General features: G+C 37.4%; 3 protein-coding genes across 19 annotated transcripts in view; 1 reads left to right on the forward strand and 2 right to left on the reverse strand.

Annotated features, from left to right (window-relative positions):
- LOC124947563 overlaps positions 1 to 170 on the reverse strand; it is a 3,012-nt gene extending 2,842 nt beyond the window's left edge. Inside the window, exon 1 of the mRNA XM_047489902.1 lies at positions 1 to 170. This exon is cut by the window's left edge and continues 796 nt beyond it. Coding sequence (XP_047345858.1) covers positions 1 to 166 — 166 coding nt within the window. The 5' untranslated portion in view covers positions 167 to 170.
- Positions 1 to 7,390, forward strand: part of LOC124947562 — a 101,773-nt gene extending 94,383 nt beyond the window's left edge. For 9 of the 12 annotated variants that reach the window (XM_047489888.1, XM_047489892.1, XM_047489894.1 and 6 more), the window contains 6 exons: positions 2,905 to 3,423; positions 3,491 to 3,988; positions 4,105 to 4,352; positions 4,427 to 5,033; positions 5,403 to 5,631; positions 5,714 to 7,389. In XM_047489888.1, coding sequence (XP_047345844.1) covers positions 3,491 to 3,988; positions 4,105 to 4,352; positions 4,427 to 5,033; positions 5,403 to 5,631; positions 5,714 to 5,877 — 1,746 coding nt within the window. In that variant the 5' untranslated portion in view covers positions 2,905 to 3,423 and the 3' untranslated portion in view covers positions 5,878 to 7,389. The other 3 variants (XM_047489898.1, XM_047489899.1, XM_047489901.1) reach the window with 3 other exon arrangements.
- Positions 688 to 22,329, reverse strand: LOC124947553 (serine-rich adhesin for platelets-like). 6 transcript variants are annotated; one of them, XM_047489868.1, is made up of 6 exons: positions 16,588 to 17,957; positions 15,883 to 15,988; positions 15,029 to 15,111; positions 14,189 to 14,300; positions 7,604 to 10,864; positions 688 to 800 (listed from the first exon to the last, which is right to left on the reverse strand). In XM_047489868.1, exons 2-5 carry the CDS (start codon positions 15,957 to 15,959, stop codon positions 7,612 to 7,614), a joined length of 3,525 nt encoding a protein of 1,174 aa, XP_047345824.1. In that variant the 5' UTR covers positions 15,960 to 15,988; positions 16,588 to 17,957; the 3' UTR covers positions 688 to 800; positions 7,604 to 7,611. The 6 variants fall into 6 exon arrangements, with proteins under 6 accessions (XP_047345824.1, XP_047345827.1, XP_047345823.1 ...); XM_047489867.1 differs by lacking the exon at positions 688 to 800 and adding an exon at positions 6,234 to 7,477; XM_047489871.1 differs by lacking the exon at positions 688 to 800 and having other exon boundaries at positions 6,229 to 10,826; positions 11,577 to 14,300; positions 16,588 to 17,980.
- Positions 22,330 to 23,624: the final 1,295 nt, after the last annotated feature.

Below are 23,624 nucleotides of genomic sequence, written 5' to 3' on the forward strand. Positions count from 1 at the left end.
AAGTTGCCTCTGTCGTAAAATCCTCCTCCTGAGATAGATTATCTTCTGTCGATTCTACGAACGATTTAGAATTATTTTCATCGGATGATTTTGTTGTATTTTCGGTGAAAACGTTAGCAAGGATCAAAAAGTAGATAAGAAAGAAACTTTTAACATAAAGATCCATGTCTCTTATATACTTTGAGAAGTTTTCGAGATACGACGATTTCAAGAATAAGAATCTCTTCTCTTTACTTGGCAGTACACGACTAAACCGTGCCTTTGACGTTTCTTGCCTTTAACGTTGTCGTAAAGTTGAACGTTTTCTAAAAATCTCTAGTCTCTTAATCATCGTTCTTACTCCAATTGTCGACGACAAAGAAGTACGGTGACGTTTAGTTCAGGTAGCAGGTGTTAACTGTCATAAACGTTGCATCTTAGCGCACGGTGCGTAGTGTGTCAAATTCATAGACAGAATATTTCATCGATTATCCATTTCTTTTTTAAATCCAAGAAGATTGTCAATTCGTTAAAGGCTTCGATTTCTTTTCTCGCAATTAAAGATCTTTTGCTTGATCATTCGATTTACGATAAGGAATCAACGAGACGGTAAATAGCTCTATCTCTTTCCCTCTTTCGAATTTTCCATCATGACTTGGTCGTATTAGTGCGTACAATCGGGTGGAGATGTATCTATTCGAGTGACCTCGGTATACGAAATAAGGTCACTCGACTCTCGCCGCTCGTCGATAAAACGCAACTTAGAAAGTCTTTCCATCTCTTCCGTTCTTTCTCGTCTTCCGTGAAATTATTATTTCGCTCTGTAAGAGAGAGCATTCGAAACAAAAGAAAAAGTAAGGGAGAAAAAAAGAAAAGAAAAGAAGGAAAGAAATGAAAGAAAGAAAGAAAGAAAAGAAGAAAAAAGGAAAAGAAAAAAAAGAAGGAAAGAAAGATTTTATACGATCCGAAGAAATCCATTTATATGTCGGGAGTTCTCAACTGCAAACAAATTTTACCCGATCATTTACATCGTTCTCATTAAATCTCTCTCGTAATAACAAACACGAATAATTTCTAATCGCGAACCGATCTCTTATCTCGAATATCGTTCCTCGTGACATCTTCCATAAAATGTATAAGAATTCCTAAAACAGATTTGTAAGAGCAACAATTAGACCATTTCGAATCCGGTCTAACGTGTTTTTCGTGAGATGAACAGGCTTTTGCTTTGTATGTATATATATATATATATATAAACATAGATATATATAGCTGCATATGTACCTATCTATTTATCTATGTGCGTATGTATAAATATATGTATATATATATATGTATGTATGTATGTATGTATGTATGTGTGTGTAACTCAGTGATGCGTAGATCGTAGCACGACGGTAAAACCATGCAATTATCGCGAGGAGTACTTTCCTTGGAAACTCGTTGTCGATGCGTGAAGCTCGTAGAATATCCAGGCTAGCTTGGATCATCGTGTCCCTCTCTTTCCATCTTTTCACTGTATACGAATACGCGTAAACAAGAAAGAGAGAAGATGTGGAAGGGGTTGGGGTGGGGTGCTCGATGGTAGTATGCTCGGTTTAATATCTAATATGGTAGCTTCTTTTTCTCTCATAGGAACATAGCCAACAATGAAAGTAGCATTCGCGTGTCTTTTTTCTTTTTCATTTTCTTTTTCTTTTCTTATTCTTCTTTCCTTTTTCGTTTCCCTTTTCCTCCTCCTCTCCTCCTCATCGTCGTCATCGTCATCGTCGTCGTCGTCGTTGTCGTCGTTTTCGCGGCTTCATTGGCCAACCCAATTCCGGTTTTGAGTAGGCCATCAAACCGCACGACGTTCGATCGGAATCGGAAGCAAGAAAAATCATTATATAGAATCGTCGAACTCAAAGGGATAGTTATTATAGTTATCTTAAGAAAATCTTTACAACTTTGAATACTTTCTTCAATTATATAGATATCTAAATATACCTTGTAGATATGTATATATATATATATATATATATATCGACTTGCATTTTAGCATCGTATTTCAATGGAAAGAAAAAATTCATGAAAATCAATGTGATCTGTTCGATCGTAAAACGTCAAAAGTTGTTCTATTCGCGTTTTACTCGATGACAACTATAAAGAGACCTAAGAGTTAGAGTTGTAGGTATACGTACAAAGATACGAGCAAAAAAGTGAGGTTGAGGTTTCTGTGCCGAGAAAGCGAAAAAATCGTCAAACGACCGATTTTTCCTTTGAATCCTCGACGTTTGTTTCTTTTCCCCATAGACGACGACGACAACGACGACGACGACGACGACGACGACGACGACGACGACGACGACGACGACGACGACGATAGTGCGTACGTTGAAGGAGGTCAAATCAGTAATTTACCGACCATGAAAATTGCCATCAACCTTCTTTGTCTTTCTCCGGTTCTTCCGTCGTGTCCTAAATCGATGTTATCGTCGATACTCTTACAATTTATCCGAAACATTAAACCAATTTCTCTAACTTAGCTGGACAATGATTTCTACAAAAGAGACAGGTGGAAGAATTAGTTTCATTTCGTGAAGCAATTTTCACGTACAAACGAGCGAAAGTTGAAATTTTGACTTGAGGACAAAGAAATTTTAGGCTTTTAGTTGAACGATTATTCGAAAGGAAAGATTTAAGGAAGACTAGAGGATGTCGCGAGAAGGTGCGTGATTGTTACGGGTGACCGGTGTAATTAGTGCGTGACGAATGTCTTTCTTCTTTCACCGCGTGCCAGTGACAGGGTACGGTCTTTTCAAGTTCATTCGATAAAATACGCCAACGTAAACGTGCCAATATGTCTTGCATATATTTATTTGCAAATATATCGTTTGTCGATTATAAGAAACAGCTCCGGTCAATTGGATTTTATCTGATCCATAGATCGTTCCTTGTCTTTATCTTGGTCCTATTGTTCGAATGATCGCCGAGGCTATCGCCGAAGAAGAGGAGTGTGGAAAGGAGAAATGGCGAAGTTAGAACATGTGAAAAAGAAGGAGAGAGAGAGAGAGAGAGAGAGAGAGAGAGAAAGAGAGGAGAAGAATCCGTTTCCTCGGTGACCAGGCTAGACAAGGACAAGGAAATCCAACAGCGCCAGGTCGAGAAGGAGATGTAAAATGGACCAAGTACATTCGAAGTGGGGACCTGGATTAAAAGCAAACGAGGCCAACCTCTCAGTAACAGAACCATCACGGACCTTGAAGAGGCGAGGTCGTTCTTTGTTACTCTTCTTTCTATCTGCTCTTCTTGGCTGACTACTGCTACTAGTGTGCACGTTGCCGTGGCCGCCAACGATAACGGGTTCTCACTTTGAGACTCAACAACGATTCGCCTTGTTCATGTAATTAAACATCTCTACGTTGGAAGGCTTTATCGTGTAATTCGATACACCATATCTACACGGTCAGTGAAAGACAGTGAACAATCAAGGATTTAATCGGAGACAAATTTTCTAATCATTTTTTTGCAGATGGCGATCACGAACGGAACGATCTGTTTGCTTCTTTTAATCTTCATCCTAGAAGGTTCCTATTGCAACACCAGATACTTTGTTAAAATGAGGACCAATGCCTCCGAATTGTTCAAAACGAAGAACGAAAATCTTCGAATACCTCAGGAACCGATTGCTATGACTCAAGGCCCGTTATCCGATGAAACTAGGGACGATCAACGAAATAACGATGAAAGAATGATTCGAGATGCCTTGACCCTGGAATACGACAGACGAAATAGTTTTGAGACCTCCACATTCAATCCCGATGTACTCAACAAGTTCCTCGAGGATTACGCCAATAAAATTAAAAGTTCTACCGAAAAAGACTTTAAACTTCCGTTGAAATTCTCTAAACCAACGGTGGATCCGCTCATTCTTGAAGTTGACGAGTCTACCACTGATTCTTTCACTACTATACTCGACGATGAAAAATCCACTTTGGATCCTATCAATTCTACTTTAAACGAGGACAAGGTAAGTACTTTCTTTCTTTTATTTTTTTGTTTTGTTTTGTTTTTCCAAGAAATACATACTACGAGCAACGGCATCTTTATCTCTTTCTTTTTTTTTTCTTTTGTTTTTATTTATAGCTTAGTGAGATTTTGAATGATACATTGAAAAGAAATAAGTATTATGGTATGAACTCTCACGACGATAGAAATGGTTGGGTTACGCTAGATGCAATACCATGGTCCAAAAGTAAAATTTCAAAGTGGCAGGCAAATCCAAGTACTCAACGTCCTTGGCCAGAGATAAAACCATGGGAGAAACCTAGCATGGCTAAACCATGGACGTCCGATTATTCCTCCAGGCCGACTTATGAAAACAACAAACCTTGGTAATTTAATTGTGTTTACGATTTGTCATTTTCACGTGTTTACGTTCTTTCACTCGTAACGATTAAACATTTAGGCACGAAAAGCCAAAACCTTATTGGCAAGAAAACGGTAATGAAAAACCATGGCAAAAACCATCGTCGTCCTCTCGTCCGTCTTATTATCCAGACAAGTACGATCAAGTTTCTAATCAAGCTCAAAAGTGGCCACCGGAGAAGCCATCTTGGGACAAATACCCTTCTAATATTCATCGGCCAACTGATATTATAACCGACGACAGGCCTACCAACTTTCCAAATACATGGAACAACAGGCCTCAATCTTCTAGACCACATCCTTTTTTAGACAGATATCCTGAAAGCAATCATGCCGACGAGACTAACAACGATTGGCACGACTTTCCACCGAGAACCGAATCATTGGACAGACCTAGACCAAGCGACAGACCAAATTTCTCGCATTATCAATACGGTAATAATCATCCATCTTCTCATCCATCTAACGGAGATGGACAATGGGTACTTCTATCAACGAACAGAGGATATTCCAAGTCCCGTCAGAGATCCATCAAAATCGACACATTGACTCCTGAACTGGTCAAACTATTGAATGGAAATAAAACGAAATCCAGCAACAAAGAGAACGTCGATCCAACCATTGCCGTTATGACATCAAAGCGGCAGGTTAGGCTAGAAGTTTAAAGAGATATTTCGAATAGATTTAAGAATATAATTATTTTAAAGATATAATAGAAAAATTAATATATATCCAATTCAAAATTAATGACAACAGTCCAAAGTGCAAATTGAATCGAAAATTAATATCGAAACCGGTTCTTAAGGATCTTTTTTCGTGTCAGTGATAAATGACTTGTTATATTGATTACATGCAAAGTAACACGAGTTTCAGACTTTTATGATACCTTGTTTAGAAAGTAAACAGTTATTTATTCTTTTTTCTTTTCTTTTGTTTCTTTTTTCTTTTTTTTGACGGATAGAATTACTTATTCGATCGATTATCGACAGTTACTTTATGAAATATGGCTTACCTAGGTCAGGTTGACGGTGTTACCGTCGATCAACGGCACCAACACTACAACATCGCACGGCGGTCTCTTAGAAGTCGAGAGGACTTTCAAGAGCGTCGATCAGAGCCGAAAGGAATACGAGAGAGACAGAGCGACAACATTACCGACTATATTGAAAAAACGACCAATCAGGAACACATTGAACGGCGGGGGTCAAGTTTCAAGTTCAGCGGTTCTCGCGGCAGTCGGAGCAGGTTCGTCATCGCGGAGAACGCGTCGTTGTATTTATTATTTTACTCGTTGAATTAACGTATCTTATCATATTTATGAAAACAGGTATGTTACCGGCGACTATGGCAATGATGATTCCTATGATGCTCGGACGAAAGAAACGGGATCTGACGTTGAAAGAAGACACACTGCGGAAGTTTCACGGTCTTGGAATAGATCTGCATAATCTTGGAAAGAAATACGAGGGCTCGAAGAAAAGATATTTTTGATCGTAGATCAAATTCGTATGCCGCACGAGAAAGGAGGTTTACGCGCGTCTTAAAATCGTGATGCGATCGTTACAGGTACAATTAGGTAGTATCCATGGAATATAATACCGATACTATAGTTATATGTACTTTATAAGGAACATCGTGACTCGACGGGGCAAATCGACGAACGGAAGTGTTGTTGCACTCGCTTGATCATGAAAGTTCTGTTATGGCAAACGGTCCTGTAACGCCTATCTCCACCGTGTCATTCAATGACTATATAGTTTCTACAAACGGGGTCGCTACCGTATTTTACATGATATATACATATATATATATATATATATATATATATATATATATATGTATGTGTGTGTGTGCGCGCGCGCACCCTATTGAACGGTCTAACATAAGAGGACTTTGCATTTACGATCAAAGAATATAGACAGTCATTGATATCGATGGATTATGCGTTAGCTAGAACGTATAGACAAAATGCGTACATATATTGTGGATGGTGTAGGATCGATCGCGGTTAAAGCACACCTGTTGCATCCTTAATAGATTGGATAACGAGTATAACAGTATGGTATTATGCTGAACTAGGGTTACTGTTACAGGGGACATTCAATATTTACTTTCCATTTAGTTACGATTTACCGACTGACCGATAGCCCTTTAGTATATTTTTCTTTGATGAATGTCGACCTATAGAATCCGAAGATTACGTAGCTAAGAGAGAATGAAACATTAATTCGTTTGATTATTGTTTCGGATAATTTATTGCTATTTATTATCGTATTTATTTCGATATGTTTATTCATTAATGTTGTAGGAATATCGAATGAAAGTCTCTCTCATTGGTATATATATATATATATATATATTTTTTTTTTTCTTTTTTCTTTCAACATTTTATTTTTATTTACACGGCACAGAATACTGCGTAGCAATATTTATTTTAACTTATTTATTTATTTATTTATTTATTTATAAATACGTAATAAACACTCTACTAGATTTTTATATATCCTCGTACCGAGAGGGAAAAGACACACGTACATGGAAATGTAACATAAAGTGAATTTTCAATAAAACAACGTGTGCGTGCGCGTGTGTTTGTTTGCGTGTGTGTAAACATGGGGTGACAGTCTTATAAAAAAAAATGCCCACTACCTTTTTCAAACGTGTTTTCTCGGTAACTTCTCCCTTTTTTTCTTGTTTTTTTTTCTTTTCTTTCTTTCTTTTTTCTCTTTAAAACAATAAAATTCCGATAAAAAGAACGACTAAATCCCGTTATTTCTCTCCTCCTCCTTCTCCCCCTTATCCCATTCACTTGCAAGCATGTGATGGTTTCACATATATGATAAGCGTCAACATCTGAATTGAGCCAAATCTACTATCAATCACGAGAACATCGTTTTGATATTCGTTAGATTTTCTTGATCGTCATAACAATATTAAAAGATATTCCTTAAAGCTCGATTGACGAGTTGACTATGAAAAATAATTGCGATAGTTTCGCCGTCATTAAGTTATTCAAGTTATTAAGTTATTTACGATCAGCTTAAATAAGACTGATATTGGGACAAACGTGTAAAACTGGTTCTACGTAATCCTAAAATAAAACATACACGCTGAAGCGGATATATAAGAAGAAGAGACGATACAATTTGGTCGCATCTTCAATCACATACAATTCTCCTTTCTATTCGTGAATTTCGAAAGATAACATTATACGTACGTTACATCCTATTCCTCGCCATTGATCCTTTTTTGCACGTGTCCCAGGTATCTCGCGAAACCTTCGCTTGCGTGTTTCAAGATCGTCAAGCCTAATCTAAACTTAATTTCAGCTACTTTTTTAACAAAATTGAAGAGATTGAATCCTCCTCCTGCTTCTTCTTCTTCGGTCGATTTTTTCGTCGTTGTATTTTCGAACCATTCGACGGTCGTTTCTTCGATATCTTTCACGCGTTCGGTTGCATCAGACACATCGCTCGTCAAAGAAGATGTCGAAGTTGCAAAAGACCCATTGCCCGAATATTCTTCCATTTTATCGATTTGTTTTCCAGTCGTTATTTTTTCTACGATCTCCCTCTTGTCGTCGAATACATTTTTGTTCGAATTAGTGTCGTTTTCGGTCTCGTTACTTTGGATCTCATTTCTCGAATCTATTTCTTTATGATACTTATGAGATTCCTCGCGAAGTTTTTTCTTAGATGAAACAAAATCGTCAACCTCGTTGTCTTTTATTTTTTTCTCTTCGCCGCCAGATATAGTAGAGTCGATAATATCTAAAATTTCATTGCTAAAGTCCTCTTCTTTTTGTTCTTTTTCTAGTTCATGTCTTGACGGGATTATTTGAATGACAGAATCCCTTTTCGATCTGGAAGAACGATTAATAACATTCACTTTATTAAGGATCGAACGTTTTATCTTTAAAGATCTAGGTCCATGTTCAACGGCCACAGCAGTAGGTGTGATCTCGATCTCCTCGTAACCATCCTCGGGTCGTAAAGTTTGCGTTTCCGATTGATAGCCCTGTCCGTTCACCGAATTTGGTGGAAAGTTGAGACCTTGAGCTATGTCACGCTCAAATTGCGTCAAGTCACTTTCCGTTGATTCGTGGAAAACGTTGGGATCTTTTTTATTAGACGTCGATAAAGTAGAATGTTTGTCGGTAAAGGATGGATAATCTTTAGGTATGTTACCAACAACGAATTGTCGATTTCCCGTATTATCTTGACCAATCACAAATTCGTTATGTTTTTGTGGATCATAATAAGTTGGAGTGGTTTGTGCTTCGGAATATCTGTAATCGGTATTACGATATTTTAAGACAGACCCCGTATTTTCGGTTGGCTTGTAAATTGGCGATGACGATGGTAAAGGATATCTTTGATCCGTCCTTCTTATCGATTGAGTATCGTATGCACCGTCATAATGATGATAACGATAATAATTTTTATCGAAATCCTTGATCCCGTCTGATCCAGCACCAAACTTATTCTCATGATTGGTCATACCTTGGAGAACTTTCGACAATACTTCCTCTTCGTTCTGTCCATAATTACCTCCGTATTCATCCAAATTGTACTTGTAATTCGGTTCCACCTCATAATTTCTTCGCGTGATTGTTCCACCAAAAGGATACAGAAAATAGGAAGCTAATCCCAGGCCAAGACCGAGCAAGGACATCACCCCAAAACTGGGCATTACTTCTCTGCTAAGAAAATTATAGATCTGCGTACTGATTCCCTTTTGAGGTGGCTTCTTCTTCGTCTTCGTAATATTATTCGTTATTTTGGATTCTGGCTCGACCTTTGATTCTTGAATAGCGTTGTCCAAAAGAATCGGTTCGGCCGATACCTCGTTTATTTCGTCAATCGGTGAAGGAGCTATCGTTGTTGTCGTCGTCGTAACCGTGGTCGTTGTTAACGGTGTCGTGCTCGATGGTCTTCGACGTCTAATCTTGTTCTTCTTCCTCTTATTCGAGTTTCTCTGTCGTTTCGTTGTCGTATATGACGATTGAGTGGAGGACGTTGTCAATGAATCCGCTGAACTATCCGTTTCGGTACTGATCTTCGTCAATTCAGGATTAAAATCAAATTTCAAATCTATGCTAGAACCATTGAGATTAATTAAGCCAATGTCAGTCATATCATTGTCAGATTGTTTCTTCTCCGTCATTTTTAGAATCGTCCCGTTCTGTTTAATTGGCTCTATTTCGATTTGAGTGGATTCGTCGATTGGCTTCTTCAATTGCACTTTCAAGACGTTATTTACGCTCGTTCCAAGAGGTTTCGATTTGATCGGTATCTCGATTAGATCGGTATCCGAAAAATTGCTTTTAGAAACGGTAGAAACATCAACGTTCGCAGGTGCAGTTTTCTGAGTGTCCATTAAAACGGATGCCTTGATCTTCGTGACGAATATCGGTTTCTCCGTTATCTCGTTCTTAGTTCGTGGCGTTGTAATCATCGGCACCGCTTTGAACGTAACTTTTTCAACCTTAGCCGTCGAGGAGGAATTGTCGTTCTTCGTTATTTCAGGTTTCACCGTTGTCCTTTTCACCTGAGACGGCTTAGGTTTGCCTTGTTGAGGTCTTTTAACTGCCGTTGTACCAGATTTATTTGGAACAGTGGGTCTAGGAGTCGTCGTGAGCTTTGCCTTTAAAGTCGATCTTATAATTTGAATCCTTTTTGTGGTCGCACCTGAAGACGTCGATACTGTCGACGTTACTTTATTATCCGCAGCCGAGGCAACGGTTGTACGTGATACCTTCGAAGTCGTACTTTCGATGGCTTCTAACTTGGCCAAAGATTGCGTTGTCTCGTCCTGTTTCGAGGAATTATTACCAGGAGTAATTTTTTTCAAAGTACTATTATTCGTAGCTTTCTTCGTACTTGAAAAGATGACTTTCTCTATCGAGGCAGTCGATGGCAATTGTGACGTTACCTTTTGCTCGTTCTTCGTATTCTTTATCTCTATTCTCCCATGGGTCACGATCGGCTTTAAAGTATATCTTACATCGTTCTCAGATTGTTTCGGCGTGGTAGGTCGATCGTTCTCGGTGAGACTCTTTGTCGTCGTCGATGGTGGATTTAATAAAATCCACGTCGAGATACCGCCGGTTGTCGTCGGATGATTCTTATAACCTGCCATTAATCTGGTAGAACTCATTTCCTTCTCGAGTTCTTCCTCGGTCATGACCATTGCCTGACCAGGATGACTACTCTCGAAATAACCAAATTTCGAATTCATAGGTCTACCAAAATTAACTCCCATCGATTCGAGATTGCTTATTTCCGCGTTAATTTCCTTCACGAAAGATGCATCGTCCTTCCCGTTCAATCTCGAATCCTTCGTTTCAATTTTCGTTTCTTTAATCCCTTCGTTATGACCCGTTACATTTAGCAATTGCGTAGCGACCGTTCTTAATGACTGGTTGATGTGCTGGAGATCTTTCAGCTGGCGTTGCGTTTCATTCGTCAGTTGAACACTGAAATGAAAATCTCGTGTGAGATCGTTACGTTTCATGTGCGAGTAATTTTTCTGTTAAACCTTATTGTTTTCTAGGACAATATTGTTCCACAATATTGTTCTTAGATAATTAATATTATCGTTTAGTATCATCAGCGATTTTTATCTCAATAACAGACAGTATTTCGTGCTTTAGACGTTAGATTTTTAATGGTCTTACCTTCGACGAAAAAGGATAGTTAAAATCGTCTGTACAATATTTATATTACCGCATTATTTCAAGGAAATGAGGACATGGGATGTGTCGTCTGAATGAATTATATATTTATAAATATCTCGGCAATTCTTTTGTCTTATAATTTCACGTTAAAATGAACTCGCACGCAATGCGGTTAAACTGAAATAAAATCACAAGGTTCTTTTACTTGGAATATTTTATTCATATTACAAATTCATACTGCGTATGACGATGATCAATTTGACCTGTTTCGATGCGATTATATCTCTAGAAAAATTGAAATTATTAAGGAGATATCAAGGATACCTGTCACTTCAAATTAAATCATTAATTAACATTAAACTTATGATATAAAGGAATTCCTTTTTACTGTTTACAATCTCTATTTCAATTTAATATTATACTTATCGATTAAATAAATATCTACAATAGTTAATACCAATTTTAGTTGGTCATAGATAAGAAAACAGATCTCGTTTCTTCCTTTTTTTACTTTTCCATTCGTTCAATCGCTCGTATTTTTGCAAAGAGTGTCTAACGACTTCATCGAGATTAGGCCTAAATCTGATCGTAATAGAGTCAGAAGATCGACCAAAATCGAAGGCACTTGGAATCGTCCAAGGAAATATAAAGGCAGCTATTCCTAAAATACCAGCAGCGATGGCGGCAAAAGGAGCAGCGGCTAGACTGAACAAGCTGTAGTTCAATGGATTGAAGAACGTAAGATACGTGAAGGTCGAGGTTATCGATTCCAAAACACCACTAGGAGATAGATCAAAGCCATCGTCGTCGTCGTCGTCGTCGTCGTCGTCCTCGTCCTCGTCGTCGTCATCGTCATTATCGTCATTGCTGATAGCAGATCCTAAAGCAGAACCGCTGGAAGGACGATTATCGATCAACTGAGATACTGCGTTAGGCAAACTAGGACGATTTGAAAGTCCTGCAGCTTGCAAACTATCTATACCACCGTTACTATTTGCCTGTTGACTTCCAGAAAAATCGCTAACGATGGAAGCAAGTTGTTCTTGATTTTCCGAAGAAGATACAGCGTCATTAACCGAATCAGAAGATCCTTCTGAAGTTTCGCCTGGTGTTTCGGAAAATGTCCAACCATCAATGTCATTAGGTTGATCGTTCAAGCTCGCCACGCTTACTTGAGTATTCTGGACAACCTGAAGTGTTGGTACGTCGGAAGAAACGTCGTTAGGTTCGGAGGAGACCTCGGATTGAAATATCTCATCTTTCTGAGGTATATAATCATCTTGGTACGAGGGAGGATTGTAAATTGCGGTTGGTGAAGGCTCGTAATTGTAAGTTTGAACGGATGGGTAAACATTTTCTATCGATCCTACATATTTATTATTTTCACCTGCAAACGAATTCACGTTATTGGGGTCATCGATGATCGTCTCTACGGGCTTTATCACGTTAGTGTTTAAAATGTGTGAATTAATGATAATATTCAAATCCGTACATCCTTCCTTACTTTGAATCGTATTATTTACTTTGGTGAACGAATTTATCATGATGGTAGGACAATTCTCATCGAACTTAACGTTTTCTTTGATCTTATCTTTTTCCGATAAGAACATTAACTCTACGTTTGGTCGTGAATCTGAACTAACGGAAGAACCTTGGACAGAAGTAATAGGCTTTGAATTATTTTGAAGATCTTTTATTCCTGTCAAAGTGCTGTTAGACTTTTTCGAGTGACTTTTCAAAATATGAACGACCGTGTTTTGCGTTATTTGCGTTATAGGCTTATATCCGAGCTTCTTTTGCGGCAAAGACGCCGTTGGTATTAAATCATAATTTGTCGTGGACGTTTGCCATCCTGGCGAGACGTCTATCAATTTATCGAGTAAAGTATTACCATTGTTAGTGTTAAAACTATCATTTTCCGAAGTTTTCAAAGGGAGATTGGGCTCGAGATCATCATAAAGTGGCTTAAAAGTAACACTGATTGGACCATCGAACTCGTCGTCCTCCAACATTTGACTTTTATTCGAGGCAAACGCTGGAACCTTCATCCACTGAACGATTTCTTGAATACCAGCTTGCATGGCAGGTATTCGATGATGGACACTCGAATTGTTGTTACTGCTAGAACTAATCAGCTGATCGGTATTTTGAACTTGCTCTGGAAAGGACGTATATCTCTCGTAATTATAAAGATCTTCGGCATCTTTTGGAAAATCATTCGGCCAATTTGTTAAAAAGGAATCAGCAGGAAAGATTTGATCCTCCAATTGGGAAACATCAGTTTTGTTTTTTTTATCAACATTAACATCCTGTCTCATGAAATTAATCGAAGGATAGCGAGAAACAATATTCCTAACGTTCGTCGACAATTCCGAATTCTTCGTCGATTCGTTAAAATCATTAACATTCTCTTTAGAAAAAGTTCCTTGATCATTTTTAATTCTCTCAGTGAATGTCAATCTAGTAAAGTAGTTCCCACGATCCCTCGATATGGTATTCGTAAGATGCCTCACAGCACCGACTTGATCAAACCGGTTGGAAGAAAGCATCACAGGAGTACTACCATGATGCCTGACCTTGACAGAGTTTCTATAAGTCGATGCTGCTACAATGTTTTTGCCATCCAGTATATCTACTTGTTCTTCTGACTTTAAATTCTGGTTCAAGGCCAGTTCATTCGTTTCGAGTCTTCTCTTTCCTGAATTATTCAAAGCTTTACGTTGAAAATTATCGAGCCTGGAATAACGAGGATCACCTAGTCCGGTTACTACATTTTTCGGCTTACCTAAATTTTCGACTTTCGAAATATTCAAACGACGGGAGGCATAAATCGATCTATCGCGTTTATCGTGATTTAATAGTTTAGCAGTACGATACGGAAATTCATTCGTAAGATTATTCCTTCGAAAATATCCTTCTCTATTTAATAACTTGGACCAGTCGAACGAGCCCCTAACGGAATCAACCGATCCTGAACTTACCTCCTCTCTAGTATTATTACCACTGATTCTACCATTACTACTATTACTACTACTATTTCTACTTTTGAACGACGAGCTAGCATTAGTATCGCGATAATAGATAATGTAAGACTTTCTACTATTTCCGGAGTTCTCCGTATACCTGCTGTCACCTCGACGAACATTTTCGGTAGTTTTTTCCGTCGATCTTGGTAGTTTCCATTCCTTGTTGCTCGCCTCAGTCGTTACTTCCTGTCGTAAAGTCGTTTCCGCTTCTGCAAAAAAGAAAAAAGAAAGAAAAAAAAAATACAACTAACGTCATCAAACGTGTTTCTCGAACCTGTTAATGTCAGTCTTTATTCATTCAAAGTTGCGAAGTATGCAGATTGTAGGTAACTACATATGGTCGATTTGTTAAGGCGATAGATGTGAGGTAACTCATCGTTATGCATCGACGAAAATTTTCGAAATTGAGGAAGGAAGAGGATAGTCGTGTATCGATTAGAAATTTTCTAACGAAACTTTTATTGCGTTAACCACGCGTACGCGGATAATCGTTCGTTTAGAAATAAAAAAGAAAATACAATATAAAACTTTCCTTCGTAGAGGGAGAGATCCTCTAACGAGTGAACAAACGAAAGTGACAGAACCCATCTTAATTGGCTAAGAAATCTCTTAACTCTTTTAACTGTCTACGTTAACTTACTTCATTGAATATGGATGCTTCTCAGAGATCGTATTTAATCTCGTTGCTTTTAATTGCATCAAACTTTTTACGTTATATAATTTCATATGTTGCATGAATTTTTACGTTATCGTTATTATATCGAATATATTTACTTAATTGTCTATTAATCCATTTTGTTGTTCAAAAAATCTAACTCTTACACATTACTCTCTCTCTCTCTCTCTCTCTCTCTCTCTCCCTCTCTCTTCATTTGTTTCTAATTACTTTCACGGCTCAAGACAATAACTTTTCACGGAATATTTGAAAAAAATTTACCGGCTGTTTGAGGCCTGGCATGACTGAATTCTACCAGCAAGAGTATCAACGCGATCTTGAATAGACCCATCCTAGTTCGTGCTCTGAAACGAAGAAATAAAGAAACACTATGAGAAATTATTAGATTCGTTCTTGCAATCGCTTTAGTCAGGAGGAAACGGCGTGATCGTTTGGATCACGATACGAATCCTTTATTGCTAGTTTAACGAGTAAGGTCTCTCGATCGAGAGGGTCGTTCGTATTCGATTCTCGAGTTTCGATCGTTTGTCTCGATGGCGTCACTAGCATTTTAAACTTATCATCGAGCATCGATCTGTTGCTCACGAAAATTGTGATCATTATTTATTTCATTTATTTCATCTTCAATGCCATTTTGTTTTTGTCAAGTAAAATTATTTTTTCTTTGTACATGGTCACATAATAAACTAATATTTTTCTAACAGTACAAACAGGCATTCCTCGTTGAACAATTTAGGAATTTCTATTTAACCCGTTAGCTACCCTAAGTCAAACTATTCCGTTTTATCCTATTTAATAAGTATTTAAATAACTAAATGATAATTACTTTTTCCACATGACGAGTATACACGTCATAAAAGAAAAATATTACTATATCTTCGTGCAGAGTATAATCGTAATGCACAGCTAACAGGTTAATCATCAATCAGACATTTTCGAACATTTTGTATTAATTTGTTACGAGGAAAATGATTAGGGTGTTTGGATTCTTATCGACTTTCATCGAATCTTTACGATAATATTCGATAAATGATCATCGATCGAAGATAATAATTTTATTGAGATGTTTATGTTTAAAAAGAACGTCGATCAAAGCTCAAGAATCTCTTTTTTACCGTTGCATTTTTCGTTCATATTTGTGTCTAGTAACGGTACCAGTCATCCTTCTTCTCGGACCTCTCTCACTTTGCATGAGTCGCGTGCATTGGACGTTTCTACGTTCTACGATCGTGAACGAATAAAAAGATGGAAAGAATTATTCATTACTCATCGTAGGAAAGTATTTGAAATTTCTTTCCTTTTTCTCTCTCTCTCTCTCTCTCTCTCTCTCTCTCCCGCATTCTTTCTCTCTTTTTGGTTCGTTCAACGTACCGTTAACGCATCGACTAAAACAGCTGTCCGATTTCAATATAAATTGTCTCCGTTCTACTTGAAATCCTCACGTAACAAGTTCTTTGCCAAAAATTTGTAAAAAAAAAAAAAAGAAAAGAAAAGAAAGAGAAAAAAATCATTCGCTCAATTGAACTGCTTTCTATTTCTTCGATCTCAGAATTAGAAACTATATCTAATGTCTCGGAAGTGTTTATTGATAGTAAATATTTTGCTAAGAGAAAAAACGAATTTGATTTGTACGTTTTGCATTTCACTCGATCTTACTAGCAACTTATCAAGAACTTTCTTTGATCTTACGGCAATCTCGAATAATCGACGATTCGAAGTACGTGTATCTATGTGATATAAACAAGATAATAAAAGAAAGAAAAAAAAAAACATTAAAAATAATTTAAAGATATTTATCGTGAATGCGTTAAGAGGCTTACCTGAAAATCAAAGAAATGCTCTCAAGATTGACACAGGAATGGACATCACACCGATGCACAATATCGTTCACGCGCGTACACTTATTCGTAAGAAACGTAAACGAGGCGGAACGAATGAAAAGAAGAATTTTCCGCGTGAATTGCCGTGCGATCTGTCGATATTTATCTCGTTTTATCGTCACCAAAAGAGGATCAGAAAGAATTGAGAGATAGAGACAGAGAGAGAGAGAGAAAGAGAGAGAGAGAGAGATATATATATATATATATATAAAGAGGTAATAAGAATATTAATAAAGTAAAGAGTAAAGGAAACAGAAACAAAGAATTAAAAGCGAAAAAACCGATGAAAGAAATCGAAACTTTATCGTGATTCACTGTCTTTAAGATCGTCGACGATCTTTCGACAATGGTACACGGCTGACTGACTCGAGGTGGACGTCGAGTAGACGAGTAAAGTCGTATCGGTGTGTTAAGAAGGAGAAAGAAAGAAAGACAGAGAGAGAAGCTCAGAAGGCGCCTTAGCACAGTGCTTCGAACCGATGCGTAGAGGGTCCCCCGTTTAGTTTGCACGAGACTACCCAGACCCGTTACTTCGTTCCTACGAGATGTCGACGGGTTGAATAACCTTCGGCCAACTCACGACAGGTAGTCCTATCTTATATATACAATATATGCTAAATGGCTATATAATTAGATATTCCAACGAGTATGCAATGAGCTTTAAAAGGAGTAACAAAAACGAAAGTTGATTACAAGATTATGGAAAAAAATTTGCTTGCACTCATTCACTCGGTCTTACGATTATCTCTTTTTCTTCTTTCCTTTCTTTTTCTTTTTTTTTTTTTTTTCTTTTTTCTTTTCTTTTGTAATCGTTCTCAATCCCACTCATCCATCCGATCATACGATTTATGGAATTACGATAAAAATTAAATTTGTTTTGTTCGTTAATAATTTATATATTTTTTTTTAGTCGTTCCTTCTCGTTATTAATAGTTAATGTCAGTTAATTGAATAACGCGGAACTATCGAAGAAATTCCATGTGGTAAATAGAATGAGGATCAATTCAGTCGCCCACGCTACTCGACAATATTTCCTTTTTTTTTTTCCTCGTTCGCTCGCTTTCGATGAACGAACGGTGGGTGAACCGGCTCTCGAGACTGCCGATTCCACACTCCGGCACTCCAAGCATACCTACTTTGTTCCGTAGAAGGACGACAATGCGGGAGAGCATTTATCCTAAAAAGTATATTACGCGTGCCAGTAATCCACTTGTCATTTACCACGCTCTCAAGAATTGTTCGATCTATAAACGATATAACGCTTGTTTCGAATTTACGTAGAAATTCTATGATAAATTCAATGTTCTTCCTGAATCGATGTTGACGATGACATCATCGAGACCATTAACCGATACCTCGAATTCATCGGGTTCTACAAGAGAGAGAGAAAAAAAAAAAAAAGAAAAGAAAGAGAGAAAGAGAAAGAAAAACAAGGATGAGGTATAAATTAATTGACCATGAAGCCGCTCTTGAAAGTAGTGTTATTTGAGTGAAAGAGTTCCGCCAAGGTAAAAAGATCGAACAAGGGCCAACAAAAATGTTAAAGACCTAAGGCTAGCGTCGGAATTACACTGTCGGTCCCGGAAGATACATAATAACTGAACGTACCGGACGTCCCAGAATCGTCCACCGTCGAAGCTTCTATGTGGGACATAGCGGCACTTCTCATGGCCTTAGATATCTTTACCGTCGGAGAACTGTCATCTACACGTAACATATTCTCCTTATTTTTCGACAAACTATATTATTTGATACGACGAACTAATCAAATTTAAGACAAACCAAATAATGGTCTTTACGGCAATTACTTATCTTATACATGTACGTATAATATTTTTGAATTAAGACAATTCGGAACACTCGAGCTATCAAGGAATAATATTTCAACGAGCATATTGAAATTCATGTTAAAGCTTCGGACAACTCCTAATTTATCTATCTATCCGCTACACCTTCCTAGTTATCATTCCTAAACCTAAAACGGACATCTTGAGTAACGGTGGATCTAAGAAAAGACAAGGTCAAGTTCTATCAACTAAGTCTGATCAATTATTATATACGAATGATTTTCATTGGAACTAACGGAAATACTTATTTTTGGAGATATTCTCGTTTCCTTAGTTGTAACCGAGGGCAAATAATAGTCTTTACATCTCGAAGGTTCGTCGAACAATTTCGATTTCGTCCTGTTGCTTCAAAGGAATCTACAAGAACCGACTGACGGCTCGAACTGACAGCTAATTACACTTTAACCATTTATGATGTACAGTGACGCGTAAAAATAATTGTCTCTTCTCTCTCTCTCTCTCTCTCTCTCTCTCTGCATTTTAAATTCACATAAAAGTAAACGGACTTTATTGCAAGGATCATTTTTGCGTGTCACTATACGTACATACTTATTAGTCCGGCTGATAGTTGTTGCATTGAACGAGTTAAAAAATTGATTTCTCCCTTTTCTTTCAAGACCATCATTCTTTCATAGATTTATTATTATTAAAGTTTTTTTTTTCTGTTTTTTTTCTTTTTTCTATTTTTCTTTCGATAACGGTGCTTACTTCTCATGTGCTCTCAGGAAACGCTCTCGTTCGCGCGTCATAATTATTTATGGCCGATCTAACGAGTCGCGTCACGAAGGAAGGGACTGCCAATGAAATCGCGATTTCTAACGCTTCGAACGTTTCCTATGCAATGTATTTGATTTACGATCGTCTATACAATCATTAGCGTTCTTATGGATGCGTTCTTTTGTACGATAAACCAGGTCAATCTAAAGCTTTTATCGGGAAATGATTCATTAATAATAATGGTAAAAAAAACAATCATTCTTTATGACAATCGAAACAAATGGTATTAATTTGTTTTTATTTTCTTGTTGAAACATTTAATCGTTAATTGGTATAATAATTTAAAGAAAGATATAAGTGAGAAAACGAGGAGAGCATTGATCTTTGAGAGATCGAAAGTCTGCGTGCGTCGCGTGCACCGAGCCATGCATCGGCGACAGTGAACACGCTCGCGCGCACGACGATGACATTGACATTTGTGAAAGGTGGCAACGATCTTAAGCTAACGTAACCGAGCGTAGTGTTAACGAGCCGGCAAACAGCTTATTTTACGCGCGTCTTTCCTTCTCTAATGTTTATATGCTATCCTGTCGATGAAAATGGAAGTATTCCTTATACGAGTACAGTACACTAGTTTTGTCGTCTTATTTATACACTTTCTTCTCTATCCGCTTTTACCGAAACATTTCCTTTTCTTATTTTGCATTTTCTTCGAAATTCATTTCTAATAATCTTTTTGTTTTTGTTTTCTTTTTTTTTTTTTTTTTTTAATTCTTTCTTCGTTTGCCAAACTTAATCATTTGGATATTAAAATCAAAAAAAGGCGAATTTTTTATCTCGCATCAGAGATTTTTAATCCTTACCTTGTTAGTTCGATTGATCGATCAATGTAATTTCGTGTTCCATCCGCTTTGGGCCACTTCGATCGATTTCCTTTTTTCTTCTTCTTCTTCTTTTTCTTCTTTTTTTACAAATAAAAAGAGATCGAACAAAATTTGTCCCTTCCTTTTAATGTATCCAACGATGGAATCGTTCTTGATCATCTCTTGATGACCGTTCAATACTACTAATCGTAAATCGTTTGCGTTTACGAGACGCTCGAAAGTTTTACGACGATGTTGTCGGTCGCTGTAATGAAAAAGTCATGGTTAGTCGTAGACGTCGCATGATTTATCGATCTACCTGTCTTCTTCTAATGATATTAAAGTTAAAAAAAAAAAAAGAAGGAAAGAAAGAAAAAAACACACACGTATCGTGTCGTTACGGTGGTTTATTATAAAAATCAATGGTGCATGAATTGTGGAATAAGATCGAGCGTATTTACATTTATTACAGATCAAATTTGCGATATAATAAATTCATAATTTTGCTCTTTTTTGTCGATAAATGTTGCAAGCTTAAAACAACTTATTGTTGTATAAATCGAAAATGTTTGATCCATAAAATTATTATTTTTATTTACCTGTTAAAATAGTTATCGGCTTCGTATATATCTTTCGGTATCCGTTATAAGTAGCTCAAAATATACGACAAGATGCAAACTCCGTGGGTGACGAAGAACTTCCTGTAGATCCTTGATCTTCGTCCTTGCGGCAAATTCTTCGTCGAAAAGTAGTATTCCAAGTGCCACAGATGATTCTCGCGTAAACGTTTTCCGTTCGATTCCTTGAGCACAAATAGAACGAGCATCGAACCGATAAACGCGAATATATCGAGAAGTTATCTGGCACGAGAAACCTCGATGAAAGTTTCCCTTTATCTCTCCCAAGAGATATCCTTTTTAGATATCTATGTATCGTTGTATTTCATGTTAAAAACTCAACCGCAATTAAATACGCGAATCGTTCGACTTCAATTTTATTTAATAATGTACACTCTCTCTCTCTTTCTCTCTCCCTCTCTTTCTCCGTTATGTCAAAATGGCGTTGAAACGTTTTTAAAATGCATCCAAGGATAATAATATCTTCCTTTCTCTCGAGAAATTATATATATATATATATATATATATATATATATGTGTGTGTGTGTGTGTATTTATATATAAATATCTTTTTTACTTCTGCTTCGAAAGTTTTGCCGAGTCTAGGTCGAGTCTAGAATACGTGGTAAACTTTACCACAAGTTGGAACACTTTGATCCTCCAATGTATCACATGGATGAGAATGAACTATTGTACAATTTGACATATTCGATCTACGAATTATTAAAGATAGATCGATGATCCATCTGTCCGTACGATTGGACTCCGAGTTAACGAATGAAGTCTTCTTGGTCAGACAACCCAAGGTATACTCTCCTGAAGGTTCTCCTTCTAACTTCTTTAAAGACTCTCTTCGTGAGTCGTTGCTTTTCGTGACTGGTCTCTCTCTCTCTCTCTCAAATATAGTGTGTGTGTGTGTGTATGTGTTCGAGACAAGGCGAACCGCCCCAAGTATTATACCTTCTGTTTTTTCTTTCTACACTACCATTGAATCCTCTAATTATGGGATTCTTTTTCTATTGTCTCGACAAATAAAAACGGTATTCTGAACGAACGTTTTCTTCGGCTCCGTTGACAGTTTTAGATTAGCCTTTCCCTGACAGTTAATAATCACTTCTTATAATTTCCGGTAGAAGAACATTAAGAAAATCAGGATTGTATATCCATAGTTAATTCCTTCGGAATTCTTTTAAGTAATAGATCTTTCTTTTTTCTTTTCTTTCTCTCTTTTCGAAGGATTCACCGAGTCTTTTAATTATCTTTCATTTGGATCAAAGTCTACCATGCGAATGTTAGAAATCTACTGAGAACGAAGACAGTCTGACCGCCCCCAATGCAGCTTCTTCTTCTTCTTCTTCCTCTTCTCTTCCTCCTTACCTCTCTTCTCCCTCATCGAGCGATTTAATAGTGGGGACTTGTAGATCCCTTCTTTTCTTTCTCTCTCTCCCCCTTACACACACACACACACACACACACACACACACTCCCCCTCACTCCCTCACTTCTCGTCTCTTCGTCCTTTCGTAGCCCTCTACGTCTTTCCTAGAGACTCTACTTTCGTATCTTCTCTTCCTCTCTTCCTTCCTTCCTTTCTAACCGTTCCCACGAAGCTCCTTTTCCATGTCTCACCTCTTCCTCCTCTTCCTCCTCCTCCTCCTCCTCTTACTCTTCACTTGGAATTATGTTCCCAGAAAGTGGAGACTCGTGTTGACTCGAATATTCGTTTCAACTGTTTTTTCTTTTTTTTTTCCACAGAAACTTTAAGAGTTTCGAAAAACACTTATTCTCAAATGTTAATTCGGTAATCAGCAGCCTACCCTGAAGTCGATCGGATTGTTTTTGTTTGTTTCAAAATCTTTCCAATGTTTTACTCACAAGCGTGTTCCTACTTCCTAACAGACGTTACTTATACGCGAAACTTTCACGAAAGAAAGAAATGAATTGTATGTAAATGACGCGACACTTACATACCTTATATTTTATAACATATAATGCTTCTTGTTTTCTATGTATATTTATATACGTATGCGTGTACGTAAGTACATAATCGTTCACTCTTCTCTCTCCTTCTCGCGAAACTGGGTTGAACTCTGATCCAATCTACAGACCCAATGTCGATTCTCTCTTTATTTTAAAAGAAATTGTTTAAGTTTACCAACCGTACGTAAAACGTTATCCGATGTATTTCTCGCAGAACGAACGACGATTACTCTTCACGTATTTCCAATGAAGGATTAGCATAGAATCTCACGCGATCTCGTACCGCTTAGCTGATCCTTTGCTAGTAACCGTGTAAGAATAATTTAATATGAATCTGCATAAACGAGTTCACTTGTAACAAACGTTAGCTAGTTTTTTATCGTTTTAATTGAAAGGTAAAACCTTTCATAGGGTTAGAATCCTCTTGAAATTCTTTGAAATCTTGAAACTTATAATCAATTCGAAATACACTAAAGTATAGAGTACATTACTTAATTAAAAAGCAACGGAGATTCGTCTAAAAAGGTTAATCATGTCGTTAATGATACGTCACATGTGAAGAAAGAAGAAAAAGAAAGAAAAGGTAATATTATTTAGAATGACTCAACGAATATTCTTTTCACTCATGCTGAAAGATGATTTACGCGAATCCTTTTCTAGAAATAGAAGTAAAATAAGTTCGTACGCATAGATACGGTGGAACACATAATTAGGGAAGGAACAATTATGATTACGGTAAATTTTTGCACGTGCGTAGCTCGATTCTCTCTCTCTCTCCCCCCCTCTCTCTCTCCCTCTCTCTCTATCTATCTCTACGGTAGAGCGACATGGAAACCGTGTAACGTTGTAAAGCATAACGATGCTATTGAAATTACACGCAAGAAAGTTCCCTTCTAAACACACCTGCTCGTTTACCGAAATTTATTTCGCCAAAAGTTAATCGCTTCACGCTC

Source organism: Vespa velutina, chromosome 3 (assembly GCF_912470025.1).
Source record: "Vespa velutina chromosome 3, iVesVel2.1, whole genome shotgun sequence".
Classification (NCBI taxonomy): Eukaryota; Metazoa; Arthropoda; class Insecta; order Hymenoptera; family Vespidae; genus Vespa; species Vespa velutina.

Coding starts and splice junctions, on each gene's coding strand:
- LOC124947553 (XM_047489871.1), bottom strand. CDS start 15,959: ATGCAAAGTGAGAGAGGTCCGAGAAGAAGGATGACTGGTACCGTTACT. Junction 15,112..15,882: donor TATGAACGAAAAATGCAACG/GTAAAAAAGAGA, acceptor TCTTCGTTTCAG/AGCACGAACTAGGATGGGTC. Junction 14,301..15,028: donor TGCCAGGCCTCAAACAGCCG/GTAAATTTTTTT, acceptor TCTTTTTTGCAG/AAGCGGAAACGACTTTACGA.